At 38.2% G+C, this 15,628-nt stretch overlaps 2 protein-coding genes across 2 annotated transcripts; both read left to right on the top strand.

Annotated features, from left to right (window-relative positions):
• The first annotated feature begins 204 nt into the window (after positions 1–204).
• Positions 205–3,764, top strand: LOC127642779 (protein NLRC3-like). Its single transcript, XM_052125266.1, has 4 exons — positions 205–308; positions 2,199–2,367; positions 2,632–2,836; positions 3,001–3,764. The coding sequence occupies exons 1-4, from the start codon at positions 241–243 to the stop codon at positions 3,738–3,740; spliced, it is 1,182 nt and encodes a 393-aa protein (XP_051981226.1). The 5' UTR covers positions 205–240; the 3' UTR covers positions 3,741–3,764.
• LOC127642778 (ribonuclease inhibitor-like) lies at positions 3,764–15,280 on the top strand. The gene is made up of 9 exons (XM_052125265.1): positions 3,764–4,772; positions 7,027–7,200; positions 7,395–7,565; positions 7,760–7,930; positions 8,125–8,295; positions 8,489–8,659; positions 8,854–9,024; positions 9,219–9,389; positions 14,947–15,280. The coding sequence occupies exons 1-9, from the start codon at positions 3,811–3,813 to the stop codon at positions 15,134–15,136; spliced, it is 2,352 nt and encodes a 783-aa protein (XP_051981225.1). The 5' UTR covers positions 3,764–3,810; the 3' UTR covers positions 15,137–15,280.
• The last annotated feature ends 348 nt before the right edge of the window (positions 15,281–15,628 follow it).

The raw sequence follows: 15,628 nt of genomic DNA, 5'->3' as shown, positions 1-15,628 counted from the left end.
GTCATTTTCTCTAAGTGACCACTGCTACTAAAATAATAAATATTGAACATGACACTGAAAACACTGGAAAAGAACATGTTACCCCCTTGAAGAAGAGAGAAATATTGGGAAGAGTAAAACTGAGAAACTGATGAGAGGAAAAGAGTGTTTGTGAGAGTTTGTAGTTTTTAAAACAGTGTTTAATTGCTGTTGTGTTTTAGTGTCATTCATGGAGAATCTCCTGAATCCAGCTGTGTGTCCATGAAGAGTGACGGGTCAATGGATCATCCACTTAAATTCAGTTCAGGAGCCCCTTGTGCTGATGTGAGGTGAGGACTCTCATGTTGACTGACAGTATGAACGTGTACACCACAGTCTGAGGGACCATTAGAAAGAATCCAGTGTAAAAAATCTAAATCTAAAAGGAAATATGCAATTATAATGAAAATAATGAGTCCTTCTACAGCTGATTGCTTTACTGTAACAGATTCATTGGCATCTCTTCACAAGAGCTCATCTTTATACTGTACAGTAATATCATGTGAACATGACAGAGATGATCAGACATGACAAGAGATTGTTCCTCAGGTTTATCACAGGACATACAGTCTGCTGGAGATCACAATGTTACTAAAAAAGGACATGTTGACTATATGTTACAGTATGTTTCCACCTGTGCTACAGTAATCTGTGTCTGATGAAGAATATGTTGTAGGGATATGTGTTGACACTTTTTCACTTTTGTTTGACAGTATTTCAGTAACACTTAAAAACTGAAGAAATTGTCTCGTACTACATTGAATACGACACAATAAAGAGGCTGTTTATGTTTTTAAAGGAATTCTGGTGCCTGTAAAAAATATAAGATGCTTAAAAACTTCCAATGATCTTGTAATCAGTTGCAATTGCATGGGGCCCCGGACGTCAAGAGGGCCCCCACACCGGTAGGAAAGCTCATCAAAAGCCGCTTGAAGTGACATGTTGTTCTGGGTACACACGTGAACACGCCGTTGTCAGCGCTCTCAGAGCGGTTCACGTTAGAAGCTGCTGGGGTTCACAGTCTGAGGGACGATTAGAAAGAATCCAGTGTAAAAAATGAAAATATAAATGTAAAAAATGTATTATAAAACAAAACAAAAAGATAACAAAAGATGACACAGTGACCGTGTAATAAGGCAGACGAGGAATGAGGATCTAAGTGCAGCTTTTAATGAAAACAAAAGATGAACACGGTAACTCAAGAGTGTAAAGAAAAACCAAGAACAGGGCTTAGAACAAGACATGAATACATTCAACAACTGACAACCGGTGAGCAAACAAACAGGGCTTTAAATACACAAAGGACTAATGACAAATTAAACACAGGTGAGGACAACAGGAGACAGCTGGCAGTGATGTGGGCAGGGAATTATGGGAAGTGTAGTCCATGGGAAACATTAATTGATGGTTATAATATTAATAAATACCAACTAAATTCCAAAATGTTACTGGTGAACTAGATTCTTGCACACCCTGTTCACAAAAAACAACAACAACTGGAAAACAGCATTCATTATAATTAACTAGATTTTTATTTCATTAAACATTTTGAATGTACTTTGCTACAACGGCTTATAGGGTGAATTTAAAATTATGATTTAAAATCAATTTTACGTAATTTAAGCAACTATTTTCCAAATGGGGCCCCGGGTTGGTCGGTTGCTCGGGGCCTCAGAAATCGTAATCCCGCCCCTGCTTGTAATGTCCCGTTATGTCGTGTTTTGTGTTCTGAATGATCAAATAAAACACACGTCCTCACTGCAGCTTCAGGATTTCTCAGTTCATTAAAAATGAAAATTGTGTCATAATTCACTCACCCTCATGCAGAAGACACAAAAGCAGATGTTTTAATGAATATGGTGAGTGGTCTTGTTAATACAATGGCAGTGGAGAGTGACTCACTTTAAAACTTAAAATAAAAGTATAAATGTGTAATTTTTCACTGTAAATCTTGACGTCTGTTGTGCATTCATGAGTGCTGTGAGAGATGTTTGTTCACAGCGGCTCGAGTGTTTATGTGAGAACTTATGTTGATGTTAGTGACATTGCAAGTTCTCATGTGACATATAATATATAAGACACATCATTAAATGTGTTTTATTGCACTGGATGTTGAAATTATGTTTTCAGATTACTAAAAAAAACCACATGAACTAAACTCTGTTTAATTGCTGTTTTAGTGTCATTCATGGAGAATCTCCTGAACCCAGCTGTGTGTCCATGAAGAGTGACCGGTCAATGCGTCAACCAATTAAATTCAGTTCAGGAGAGTCTTTGATCAACTACAGAAACAAACAGAATGCATCAGAGTCAACTGCTGGGAAAGTGCCATTGGACTCCATTTTTGAGGTGTGAGTGTGTAAGAGAGAGAGAGAGGATGTAAACACACACTCATTCATGTCCATACAGGCTGTTTTTTTAATACACACCACATTGAAACCTTTAGAGCTTCACCCTCATCTTAATAACACAAACACACACACACACACACAAACTGATGAATTCAAGACAACTAAAGCACAAATAAAATGAGTGGTGATTCTTGTCCACTGATCCTTCAGTTCTTGTCTGTTACTGAATGAAGTTTGTTGTTTGAATGTTCACTGATTTCAGGACCTTGAGCACAAAATCATCTCTCTGATGAAGAAAGAGCTGAAGAGTATCAAGAGACTACTGATCTCAGATTCCCCAGCATGCTCTGAGAGAGAGGAGGAGGATGATGAAGGTCAGAGCAGAGTCAGAGAGGGGTTTCTGAAGATCACACTGCATGTCCTGAAGAAGATGAAGCAGACAGACCTCGCTAACACACTTCAAACCAGTAAGAGCTGGCACTCACGTCACTATTACATCACGTCACCTTCAGAGGAAACACACAGTGTCTGGGTTCACTCAATATTAGTGAAAGAAAATAAACTTAATGTCTAATGACCATTAAACATCTACATCAATTATAATTCCCATTTCTTTTCCTCTTTACATCAGAACTGATTTCTGTGCATCAACAAAAACTCAAAACAAAACTAAAAGAGAAATTCCAGAGAATTACTGAAGGAATGTCAAATCAAAGCAGCTCAACACTTGTGAATGAGATCTACACAGAGCTGTACATCACAGAGGGAGGGAGTGCAGAGATCAATAATGAACATGAGGTGAGACAGATTGAGACAGCATCCAGGAGAGCAGAGACACAGGAAACACCAATCAAATGCAATGACATCTTTAAAGCCTTACCTGGACAAGACAAAGCCATCAGAACTGTGCTGACTAAAGGAGTTGCTGGAATTGGGAAAACTGTCTCTGTGCAGAAGTTCATTGTGGACTGGACTGAAGGAAAAGCAAATCAGGATGTTCACTTCATATTTCCACTTCCTTTCAGAGAGCTCAATCTGATGAAGCACAAAAATATCAGTCTTATGGATCTTCTTCATCAGTTTTTCACAGATACAAAAGAACTGAGAGAATTGAAAACATTCCTTGATGACTACAAAGTCATTTTCATTTTTGATGGTCTGGATGAGTGTCGACTTCCTCTAGATTTCCAGAACAATGATATTTTGTGTGATGTGACAGAATCAGCCTCAGTGGATGTGCTGCTGACCAACCTCATCAAGGGGAATCTGCTTCCTTCTGCTCTGCTCTGGATCACCTCTCGACCAGCAGCAGCCAATCAGATTCCTCCTGAGTGTGTTGACCAGCTCACAGATGTACTGAGGCTTCAATGACCCTCAGAAGGACGAGTATTTCAGGAAGAGAATAAAAGATGAGCGTCTGGCCAACAGAATCATCACACACATGAAATCATCAAGAAGCCTGTACATCATGTGTCACATACCAGCCTTCTGTTGGATTTCAGCCACTGTTCTCCAGAGACTGTTGAGTGAAGCAGAGAGTGTAGAGATCCCCAAGACTCTCACTCAAATGTTCACACACTTCCTGATCTTTCAGAGCAAACTGAAGAGCCAGAAGTATGATGGGAAATGTGAGGTGGATCTTCAGCAGGCTAAAAAGAGGATTCTGTCTCTGGGAAAACTGGCTTTTCAACAGCTGGAAAAAGGGAACCTGATCTTCTATGAGGAGGACCTGAGAGAGTGTGGCATTGATGTCAGAGAAGCGTCAGTGTACTCGGGAGTTTGTACCCAAATCTTCAGAGAGGAGTTTGGACTGCACCTGGGGAAGGTGTTCAGCTTTGTGCATCTGAGCATTCAGGAGTTTCTCGCTGCTCTGTATGCTTTTATTTCCGTTTCTCAACAGAAATCAGGTCTCTTCGGTAAGTTTAGGTCATCTATAAGTGATCTTCTGAAGAGTGAAGTGGACAAGGCCTTACAGAGTGAGAACGGACACCTGGACCTTTTTATTCGATTCCTTCTAGGTCTCTCACTGAAGTGCAATCAGACAATCTTACGAGACCTACTGACACAGACAGGAAGCAGCTCTGACAGCAAACAGGAAATAGTTGAGTACATTAAGATGAAGATCAGGAAGAATCCCTCTCCAGAGAAATCCATCAATCTGTTCCACTGTCTGAATGAACTCGATGATCATTCTCTAGTGCAGGAAGTACAAACATACGTGAGCAGAAGAGATATCAATCGTCTTTCTGGAGTCAGTCTCTCTCCTGCTCAGTGGTCAGCTCTGGTGTTTGTGTTGCTGAACTCAGAAGAGGAGCTGGATCAGTTTAATCTGAGGAAATATGATCCATCACATGAATGTCTTCTGAGGCTGCTGCCGGTGATCAAAGCATCCAGAAAAGCTGAGTGAGTAATTTAGTGTTTTAATCTCACTTTATTGAAATTAAATAGCAGAGGTTAGATTTTAATGTACTTTTTAGATTAAAAACAACCCCTTATACTATTTTGATGTTTGTTTGGTTTCATGTGTTACTTTTAGTAGTTTTCATTTTAAACAGACATTGTAGCCAAATAGATTCAAAATGTTTAATGCAAAGTAAAAAAATTTCATTTAAAATAACAAAAGCATGTTTTCTACAGTTTTCCACTAAATAAATACAAAACGATACTTTATTTACTTTATACTGATACTTTATCATTTTTATTTATGCTTCCACATACAATAATACACATCTGCCTCATAAATAAATCATTATTTACCTGCATATATGTAAAGGTTTCAATGGAAAGGAGGAGGCGAGATCCGACTTTTCAATATAAATAATAGTGTAATGATAAACTTAAAAGTCAACATAAACACACTTGATGGACATGTCCGTCAATGATCTCTCTCTCATGCAGTGCATGTCGGTTAGAAATGTTGTTTGACTTAAGATGGCGTCAGTGCCGTGTCACGTGATGTATGCCATTAAAGAACCATGAGAGCAATTCAAGAACAGCCGGCTGGCACAGCCAATGCAGCTTTTCCAGAGTGGTTGCAAGAGCTCTGATGATGTCACAACTTATTCATGATTGGCCAGAATCACAGATGACAATGGTGACATGTGTTTCATGGGATGCGACACATACTACTTTTACTACTTCAGCTATGTCAGTCTGAGAAAGAATTAAGAGTAGTATGATGATATGCAATTAACAAGGTGTTAATTATGAAATCTCCAGTTCCAATAAACTCTCACTTATAACAGCACATTATTTATCTCATATTATAATATTTTTATCATAGTAATATCATGTTTATTCCTAAAACAATTCCAAATTACTAAAAATATGGACTCCTTTATTGGTATCAAAATAATTTGACCTTTTCAAATCAATATTTACATTTCAAACCTGAGTTCTGATTACCACTTCATCTATAATAAACAAAGCAATCATCATGGGATCTTCTGTGACTAATGTGGGTTCAGCACATGTCGTGAAGCAGAATGTGTCGGCTTGACGGCTCCGTTTTCATCTCCTCCTGCTACTACAATTGGTAAATCTTGCAGATCGATAAGGCAAGCTGCAGTTGAAGTTGAACTCACTCAATAAATATTCATTAGGTGTATCTCAATGAGCTCTCTTGTTCACTAATCAAAGCATTGTTCAGGGAGTCAGCCATTTTTAGGGATGACCCAATCGCAAAATCATTCCAGTGCACTGAAACATTCTCTCCTAACAATTCTCTAAATGCACCATAAAAACCAGAGAGTATCATTGATCACTGTGTTCACTTACCAGAAATGTTGTCATGTCTTTTGAAATCTCTCATGTCATTATAGGATGAGCGCAAGTATAAATACATGATGTCAAAGCCTTATTTTCAGGATTAATCAGGATTTGCACAAATTTAAATGTTAACATAACAATGAACAGGCTATAACTGTGTGATAAACAGTTTAAGTATTATGCTGTTAATATATAACTTTAATAAACTGCTTAATTTACCTAACTTCACTTCCATCATACATTAGAGTTGTTTTGGGGAAGTTCAAATATGTTTTCGAGACAAAAATTCTTAGACATCAGGATATTTTGCAGGAATTTGGACCCAAGTGCTGGGATGCTAAACAAAGATCTTTTATGAAAAAAAATAAAAATACACACCAAAAACTCTCACAGTAAAATTAATAGAACCCATTTGAAACTAAGAAAATAAACAAAACACCAACTGGAGAAACAGACTAGGAATGACTGACTAACCAAACTCACAAAATGATCTAACAGACACAAGAAGGTAGAAGGCACAGTATGTAGAGGGAGAGCACATGAGGATTAGGTGATGACAATCAACACAACAAGGATCAGATGAGGAGGTGTGGCAAGGTGGAATGAATAGGCAGAGTAAGTAGAGCACAAGGCTGACACAAACACAAACAAAGATATGTGCTCAAAACAAATGCACACATGGACCAAAACAGACAGAACTCCAGAACAAAACAAGTTGGGCAGTCCAGACTGGGTCTTGACAGTAGAAGAGCTTCAAAAGAATGTGCAAACGACTATGAGCAATCAAACACAGTGGCCATATATTTTTTCTTTGTACCCAACAGCTGTGCTGAGAAGCCTTCACTAAAACATATAGATTGACACACTGTTATCTTGTCATTTATCTCAGTTTGATGGGCTGCGATCTGACAGAGCAAAGTTGTTCAGCACTGGCCTCAGTTCTCAGCTCAAACTCCTCAAGTCTGAGAGAGCTGGATCTGAGTAATAATGACCTGCAGGACTCAGGAGTGAAGCTGCTCTCTGATGCACTGAAGAGTCCTCACTGTACACTGGAAATACTGAGGTTTGTGTTTGCAGATTCATTAGTACATTGGAATATACAATATGAATATATTGTGGTTCATAGCTGTGACAATGAAACAATAAATGGCTCAGTGACTGTCACAACCCTTCATTTCAAACTGTAGAGCATTCACTCTGTTATTACCATTTGTTATATTAAACTGCTTTTTATCATTGTTTCTTTATTTGTTTTAGATTTGCAGCTTGTAGATTCACTGATCAGTGCTGTGAAAGTTTGTCTTCAGTTCTACAATCATCAAAATCACTGAGAGAGCTGGACCTGAGTAACAATGACTTGCAGGATTCAGGAGTGAAGCTGCTCTCTGATGCACTGAAGAGTCCTCACTGTACACTGGAAATACTGAGGTTTGTGTTTGCAGATTTATTAGTACATTGGAATATACAATATGAATATATTGTGGTTCATAGCCGTGACAATGAAACAATAGATGGCTCAGTGACCGTCACAACCCTTCATATCAAACTGTAGAGCATTCACTCTGTTATTACAATTTGTTTTATAAAAAAGCTTTTTATCATTCTTTCTTTATTTGTTTTAGATTTGCAGCTTGTAGATTCACTTATCAATGCTGTGAAAGTTTGTCTTCAGTTCTACAATCATCAAAATCCCTTAGAGAGCTGGACCTGAGTAACAATGACCTGCAGGATTCAGGAGTGAAGCTGCTCTCTGATGCACTGAAGAGTCCTCACTGTATACTGGAAACACTGAGGTTTGTGTTTGCAGATTTATTAGTACATTGGAATATACAATATGAATATATTGTGGTTCATAGCTGTGACAATGAAACAATAAATGGCTCAGTGACTGTCACACCCCTTCATATCAAACTGTAGAGCATTCACTCTGTTATTACCATTTGTTATATAAAACTTCTCTTTAGCATTGTTTCTTTATTTGTTTTAGATTTGCAGCTTGTAGATTCACTGATCAGTGCTGTGAAAGTTTGTCTTCAGTTCTACAATCATCAAAATCCCTGCGAGAGCTGGACCTGAGTAACAATGACCTGCAGGATTCAGGAGTGAAGCTGCTCTCTGATGCACTGAAGAGTCCTCACTGTATACTGGAAATACTGAGGTTTGTGTTTGCAGATTTATTAGTACATTGGAATATACAATATGAATAAATTGTGGTTCATAGCTGTGACAATGAAACAATAAATGGCTCAGTGACTGTCACACCCCTTCATATCAAACTGTAGAGCATTCACTCTGTTATTACCATTTGTTTTATAATCTGCTTTTTATCATTGTTTCTTTATTTGTTTTAGATTTGCAGCTTGTAGATTCACTGATCAATGCTGTGAAAGTTTGTCTTCAGTTCTACAATCATCAAAATCCCTTAGAGAGCTGGACCTGAGTAACAATGACCTGCAGGATTCAGGAGTGAAGCTGCTCTCTGATGCACTGAAGAGTCCTCACTGTATACTGGAAATACTGAGGTTTGTGTTTGCAGATTTATTAGTACATTGGAATATACAATATGAATAAATTGTGGTTCATAGCTGTGACAATGAAACAATAAATGGCTCAGTGACTGTCACACCCCTTCTTATCAAACTGTAGAGCATTCACTCTGTTATTATCATTTGTTATATAAAACTGCTCTTTATCATTGTTTCTTTATTTGTTTTAGATTTGCAGCTTGTAGATTCACTGATCAGTGCTGTGAAAGTTTGTCTTCAGTTCTACGATCATCAAAATCACTGAGAGAGCTGGACCTGAGTAACAATGACCTGCAGGATTCAGGAGTGAAGCTGCTCTCTGATGCACTGAAGAGTCCTCACTGTACACTGGAAATACTGAGGTTTGTGTTTGCAGATTTATTAGTACATTTGAATATACAATATGAATATATTGTGGTTCATAGCTGTGACAATGAAACAATAAATGGCTCAGTGACTGTCACACCCTTTCATATCAAACTTTAGAGCATTCACTCTGTTATTACCATTTGTTATATAAAACTGCTCTTTATCATTGTTTCTTTATTTGTTTTAGATTTGCAGCTTGTAGATTCACTGATCAGTGCTGTGAAAGTTTGTCTTCAGTTCTACGATCATCAAAATCACTGAGAGAGCTGGACCTGAGTAACAATGACCTGCAGGATTCAGGAGTGAAGCTGCTCTCTGATGCACTGAAGAGTCCTCACTGTACACTGGAAATACTGAGGTTTGTCTTTGCAGATTCATTAGTACATTGGAATATACGATATGAATATATTGTGGTACATAGCTGTGGTTACTGTGTACCATCGGTTGACCGATATGGGGGTTTTTAATGGCCGATATCGATATCCAGAGAGCAGGGTGGCCAATAGACAGATACAAGGCCAACATATCACACGATGGCATGTAACAACAAAACAAACCGTGACTAGTCGTTTACATGTCTCATATGCTTCACGTGCAGGCAGGTGATTTTCAATCGCCAAAAGGGAAATTTATCGGCCAACGCCGATAATTAAATATGTCAGAATATCATCGGATTTATCGGCCTTGGCGAGTGTACTTGTGGATGGGCTCCCTCTGCTGAGTCTGTTTCCTCAAGTGAATCAAATTATTCTGATTGTGACATCACAGTTCAAAATTATCACAACATTAATTTATGTCCAGCTCTTTAGAAAACTCGGTAACACTTTAGAATAAGGTTCCTTCGTTAATGAATAACTACACAGGAACAAATATGTAACACAATATTAACAATCTAGTAACTACCATTAACTAACAAGAAGCTCTGATTAATGAATTAGTAAGTAATAGCACACAGATGAAAGTGGTAGTTCACTATTAACTAATGAATAACTACAATTTCTTGAAAGCTTCCCAGAGAACTACTGAAAAAGTTTCATAATTCATGCAAAACTAATCAATAACTAATGCAGGACAAATGACTAGCACCACATTAACATTTTAACTGCTACTGTAAACGAATACACAACGTTGTTTACATTATCAATATGTAATAGCATAGCATAGCAGACTTATGATTTGGGAAAGCTGTCAATAATTATCTTATGCTGTATCCTAGAACTATTTATCAACTGAATAATTTTAAAGAAATGGATTTTTAAATGCAGTTGTCGGGACCTTACTTGTCCTGTGGCCAATTTTCTGGCATTCCTCTGGACTGGCATTGAATCACTAGAGTCATGGTGACTACTGGAACATATTGAGTCATCAGCCATCCAAATACCATATACAGTTATTTTATTATTTAACCTACCTCTCAAAAAATATGTTTTTATGTATGTCTCCTAGCTCATATATACATATATGTGTGTGTGTGTGTGTGTGTGTGTGAATATCTTGTGAATGAATAGAAGATTCTACACTGTAGGATTAGCTTTTCATTAGTAACTACTGTAGTAATCATGGTAACTAACTAGTAATGACTAAAGTGTTACTGCATACTTCTATGGGAATTACCATCTAAAACTTCACCAAAAACCTCAAAAGCTTAAAATGACTTCAGTGTTTGCTTGCACATGATATTTATTCATCATGACTGGAAAAACTGCTGATTTTAACAAGACGCATGGAACAAGCAACAGCTAAAGTGGCAGTGTTTATAGCCACTGGGCCATATTTATGATGGCTGACTTTAAACAGTAGTCATGCAACATGAAACAGTTAAAGTGACTGTGTGTAGCCACTGGGCTAGAACATGCATGGAATGGTATTTGTCATACAAAGAAACAGACATACACATGCATAAACAGATTATGTTTGTCTCTCACAAAAGTCTATAAGCAAGCCAACGTTCTTTTTGTTTTCAATGGTGCTTTGCACTGGCTCCTGTCTGCATAATTTTCTGCATCGCTCTGCAAAATCAGACAGTTTCTGTCCTCTTTGGAAGGTGCCTCGCAAATTTTTGTTGGCCTCTATGTCACAATCTTCGAGCTCCGCAATTGCAGCAGTATCAGCAATGGTCTTTCTATCCATGCCACATTTGAAGTATGCCTGGGTTTTTGTTGTCCCACCTTTCAAATAGTCCAAGACCTTGTTGTACCTCTTGATGGCTTGCTCTGGAAGAAAGACTGACAAAGAACAGAGAATAATCCATTAGTGTGTTATGCTAATGGGATGTCTATTTTATAAATGAATGAAAGTCAGAAGTCTGCTACAGGGAATTACAGCCTAAAGATCTTTGCTGTGTTTGGTGGTTGTAGGTTGAAGGCTCTAGGAGGAGTTTCTCTTGGAAAATTAGAGTCTCAGAAGAAGAAGAACCATAATAATAATAATAATTATAAAGTGCCCCTATTATGCTATTTTACAGATTGCTAAATTGGTTTTGGAGGTTAGGTTTACATGCATCCAAGTTCAAAAAACACTGTAATTTTCATTGCAGTATTATCTCTCTTCTCATAAATGATTCGGTCTCTCTAAACCCCTCTTTTCTGAGAGCCTACTCTGCTCTAATGGGTCAGATGGCCCAGTCTGCTGTGATCGACAGCGCATATCAGAAATTACATTCCATTACACAGTAATGATGGCATCAGTTTAACGGTTTCAATTCAATTCCTTTGCAATTTTGACAAATTAATACAATCAACACTAACTTCAGAATTTTTCCAAACAAGTCTTACTTGAAATATGTGCCAAAAAATTACATTCTGTCATTATTTACTCACCCTCTTGTTATTCCAAACCTGTAATGTTCATCTTCAGACCACAAATTAAGATATTTTTAATGAAGTCTGACAGCTTTCTGATCCCTCCATTGACAGCTACACAACTACCACTTTCAAGGCCCAGAAAGGTAGTAAAGACTAGGGCTGCCCCATAATATTCAACTAATCGTTAGTCGACTAAAAATGTTATTAGTTGGTTAATTACCGAAAAAAAAAATACTTGTGGTGAAGTCACGCAGTCCGTGAGGGACAGATTGTTCATGGCGGGTGCTTGTGGTATTTACAATATGTCAGGCAGGAAATCCAAATCAGTGGTTTAATCTCAATTTATGAAGCCACACGAGTGCTTAGTGTGTGTTGTATTTACAACATAGTTTACCACTTTATTTACAAAATATGCACATTATGGATAAAAGATAGTTATAAACAAATTCTTTCAAAGACAGAAAACTAAGCTTTCACTAAATTTACACTTGCATTCATATTCTAATTTCTTGAAGATGTGACACGATGTGAACACAGAGATATGTGATGTGATGCTCACTGGTTTTTATGGTGCATTCTGGGATTTTTGGGGAGTGACTGTTTTAGTGCACTGGAACAATTTTGTGATTGGGACAATCCTATAAATGGCTCCCTGACCAGTGTGCTGACTAATGATCTAAAGCTGATTGAGATGCACCATATGAGTTCAGTCTCAGTGTACTTCACAGGTACCAGCGGCCTGATATATATATATAGTTATGTTACGTACACACAAAATCTGCCTTTTAATTATTTTTTATTTTTTTTATAATCTTGCCGTAAATATGTGCACACCGTCTGGACACTCTTGACTGTCCCTCGCACTCTTATACTGGTGTGTGTGAATTGGTGACTCCAACTGGCCAAGTAATGAACTCAACAGACTGATTATTGCAGATGATACGCAGCTCTTTATATCGTTCCAACCTGATGATCCAACTGTCTCAACTCATATCTCTTACATCCTTTGGCGTATCTCTTTATGTTGTCTTCCTGTGTGTGTGTTTTTTTTTTTTCTTTTGTTTTCCATCTGCCTTTCATGACAAGTTAAAATGCCACCAGGTGTCTGTGAGAGGTGTTCCTTTCTCCTGCCCCAGATTGTGTACATTCTTAATACTTTGCTCACAACACTAAACAGAGTACACTTTATGAGCATTGCATAGACTCTCATTTTTTGTTTTGTATTGTTACATTTTTCATTTACTTGCTTTGTTTATAATTTTATGGAAGCCATAGGGAGGTGGTTAATATTGAATTAACCACCTCCCTATTTTTTCTATTTCTATTGAAAAAATTTTCTCCTGTTCTACCTAACAAGGGAGTCCGGGATGAGATGTGTTGCTTATTTGTGTTTATTGCCAAGGCAGGAGAATTATTAAATCTGTCTTTGTTGCACCTTTCCAACCCTAGGCTGGGGAGGGTGTAACATCTCTGCCTGCCTTTTGGAGATCTCTGCCTGAATGAAGGAACACCACCTTCATCTCAACCTGGCCAAGACCAAACTCCTTGATGGAACTTGTGATCCTAGCAAACCCATCTGTAACTGTTCATCTGTTCTCCAGTATTGTGAGACCTATCAGGACAGCTGAATCCTGAGAGTAGTAATTGATGAACAGCTACATTTTAGTACTCGCATCTCATCAACTGTCTGGTTTTGCAGGTTTGTGCTTTATTACATCAGAAAAATCAAACCTTTCCTATCTGAATATGCTGCGCAGTCCCTGGTCCAAGCTCTGGATATTTCAAGATTGGACTCTGCAGTGTTCTGTTGGATAGCCTTCCAGCTAGTGCGATCAAGCCACTGCAGATGGTCCTGAATGCGGTGGCACGTCTGTTTTTCAACCCACCAAAGAGGGCTCACATCATACCCCACTTGGTCTTACTCCACTGGCTATGCATCAAATTCAAAGCTTTGAATTTGGCCCTCAGGACAACCAGTGGAACAGCGCCCTCTTACACCTGGTGGTCCCATCACAACGAGGCACTTCACATTCATTCCCTTTCTCTGTCCCCCGGTGGTGGAATGAGCTTTCAACCACCTGCCATTCTGCTGAAACCATTTCAACATTCAAGAAAAAGCTGAAAACATATCTATTCTGTGAGCACTTAACCTGTCCTAAATAATGGCACTTACTATTTAAGAAATCTTTAAAAAAAATCCTTATCTGTCTCTTTCTTCTGTGCTAGTTTCTGTACTATTATAGCAACACTTAGAACTTGACAGTGTGATCCTGCAGGTACAGTTTACTTTTATATGACAAAGTGTTTATGTTCCTCATTTGTAAGTCACTTTGGATAAAATGGTCTGCTTAATGACTAAATGTAAATGTAGTTTATCTGACTTTTTATGTGTGTGTTTGTGGATTTTCTTACTGTTGATGTGTGTGTTTTTAGATTATCTGACTGTTGAATGAACATTAATTTATATAGCGCTTTTCTGACACTATAATCAGTGCTTTACACAGTGAACAGGGGACTCTCCTCAACCAGCACTAGTGTGCAGCATCCACATGGATGATGCGACGGCAGATATAGTGCACCAGCTATTGGTGGAGAGGAGAGAGTTATAGAGCCAATTATTGGCTGGGGATTATTAGGAGGCCATGATTGAGAAGGGTCAATGGGGGGAATTTAGCCAGGACACTAAGGTTATACCCCTACTCTTTACGAGAAGTGCTCTAGGATGTTTTTAATAACCACAGAGAGTCAGGACCTGATTTTAACATCTCATCCAAAGGACAGTATCTTTTTCCAGTATAATGTCCCCTTCACTATACTGGGGCATTAAGACCCACACAGACTACAGGGTGAGCACCCCCTGCTGGCCTCCCTAATATCTCTTCCAGTCACAAACTTAGTCTTCCCCAGGAGGTCTCTCATCCAGGTACTCACCAGGCTCAACCTTGCTTAGCTTCAGTGGCAACCAGTCTTGAGCTACAGGTTAATATGGCTGCTGGTAAATGCTGATGTTTGTTTGTAGGTTATCTGACTGTTGATGTGCATTTGTAGATTATTTGACTGGTTATATGCACGTTTATAGATTATCTGACTGTTATGTATGTGTGTTTGTAGATTATCTGGCTGTATGGTGACAGAGGAAGGCTGTTGTTCTGTGGCATCAGCTCTGAGATCAAATCTCTCACACCTGAAAGAGCTGGATCTGAGCTACAATCACCCAGGAGAATCAGGAGTCAGGCTGCTCTCTGAAAGACTCAACGATCCAAACTGCACACTGGACAAACTTAAGTATGTTGAGCTGTAAAACCCTGTTTATACCCATATTAACCCCTTAAACCCAGACCCTAATTGGTCTTGAATTTATTGAATGGTCAGTGAATTCACTGAAACAGCACCTGTATTTATTCCTTTTAAAAAAAAAAATCCTTAACAAATACACACAGAAGACATATATTTTTCATGTTTCATTAGAATGAGGTCTTTTTGTAATCATTACATTTTATATAGAATATTATTTTTACTCATTTTAGGAAAACAATTCAAAAGAACTTTCTGTCACTTAACCCTTTCACACTTACTGGTGCATATTTGTGATGGTTTATGACTGGCACCCTTAGAGTAGCGTCACACATTTGTGTTTCTGCAGCAGTCAGTGATGTCAGATTCAAATCAGTTTTCATGCCAACACTAAACTGCTCTGCCCAAGTGCCTGTAATTCATATTCACACAAACTGATACTCATACAGTCTTATCAAGCACATGGTATGATTATTTTATGACATAGATATCCAAATGG

The sequence above is a fragment of the Xyrauchen texanus genome, unplaced genomic scaffold, assembly GCF_025860055.1.
Source record: "Xyrauchen texanus isolate HMW12.3.18 unplaced genomic scaffold, RBS_HiC_50CHRs HiC_scaffold_797, whole genome shotgun sequence".
NCBI lineage: Eukaryota > Metazoa > Chordata > Actinopteri > Cypriniformes > Catostomidae > Xyrauchen > Xyrauchen texanus.
The sequence above is the reverse complement of the archived record's forward strand: the minus strand, read 5'-3'. Positions and strand labels throughout refer to the sequence as shown.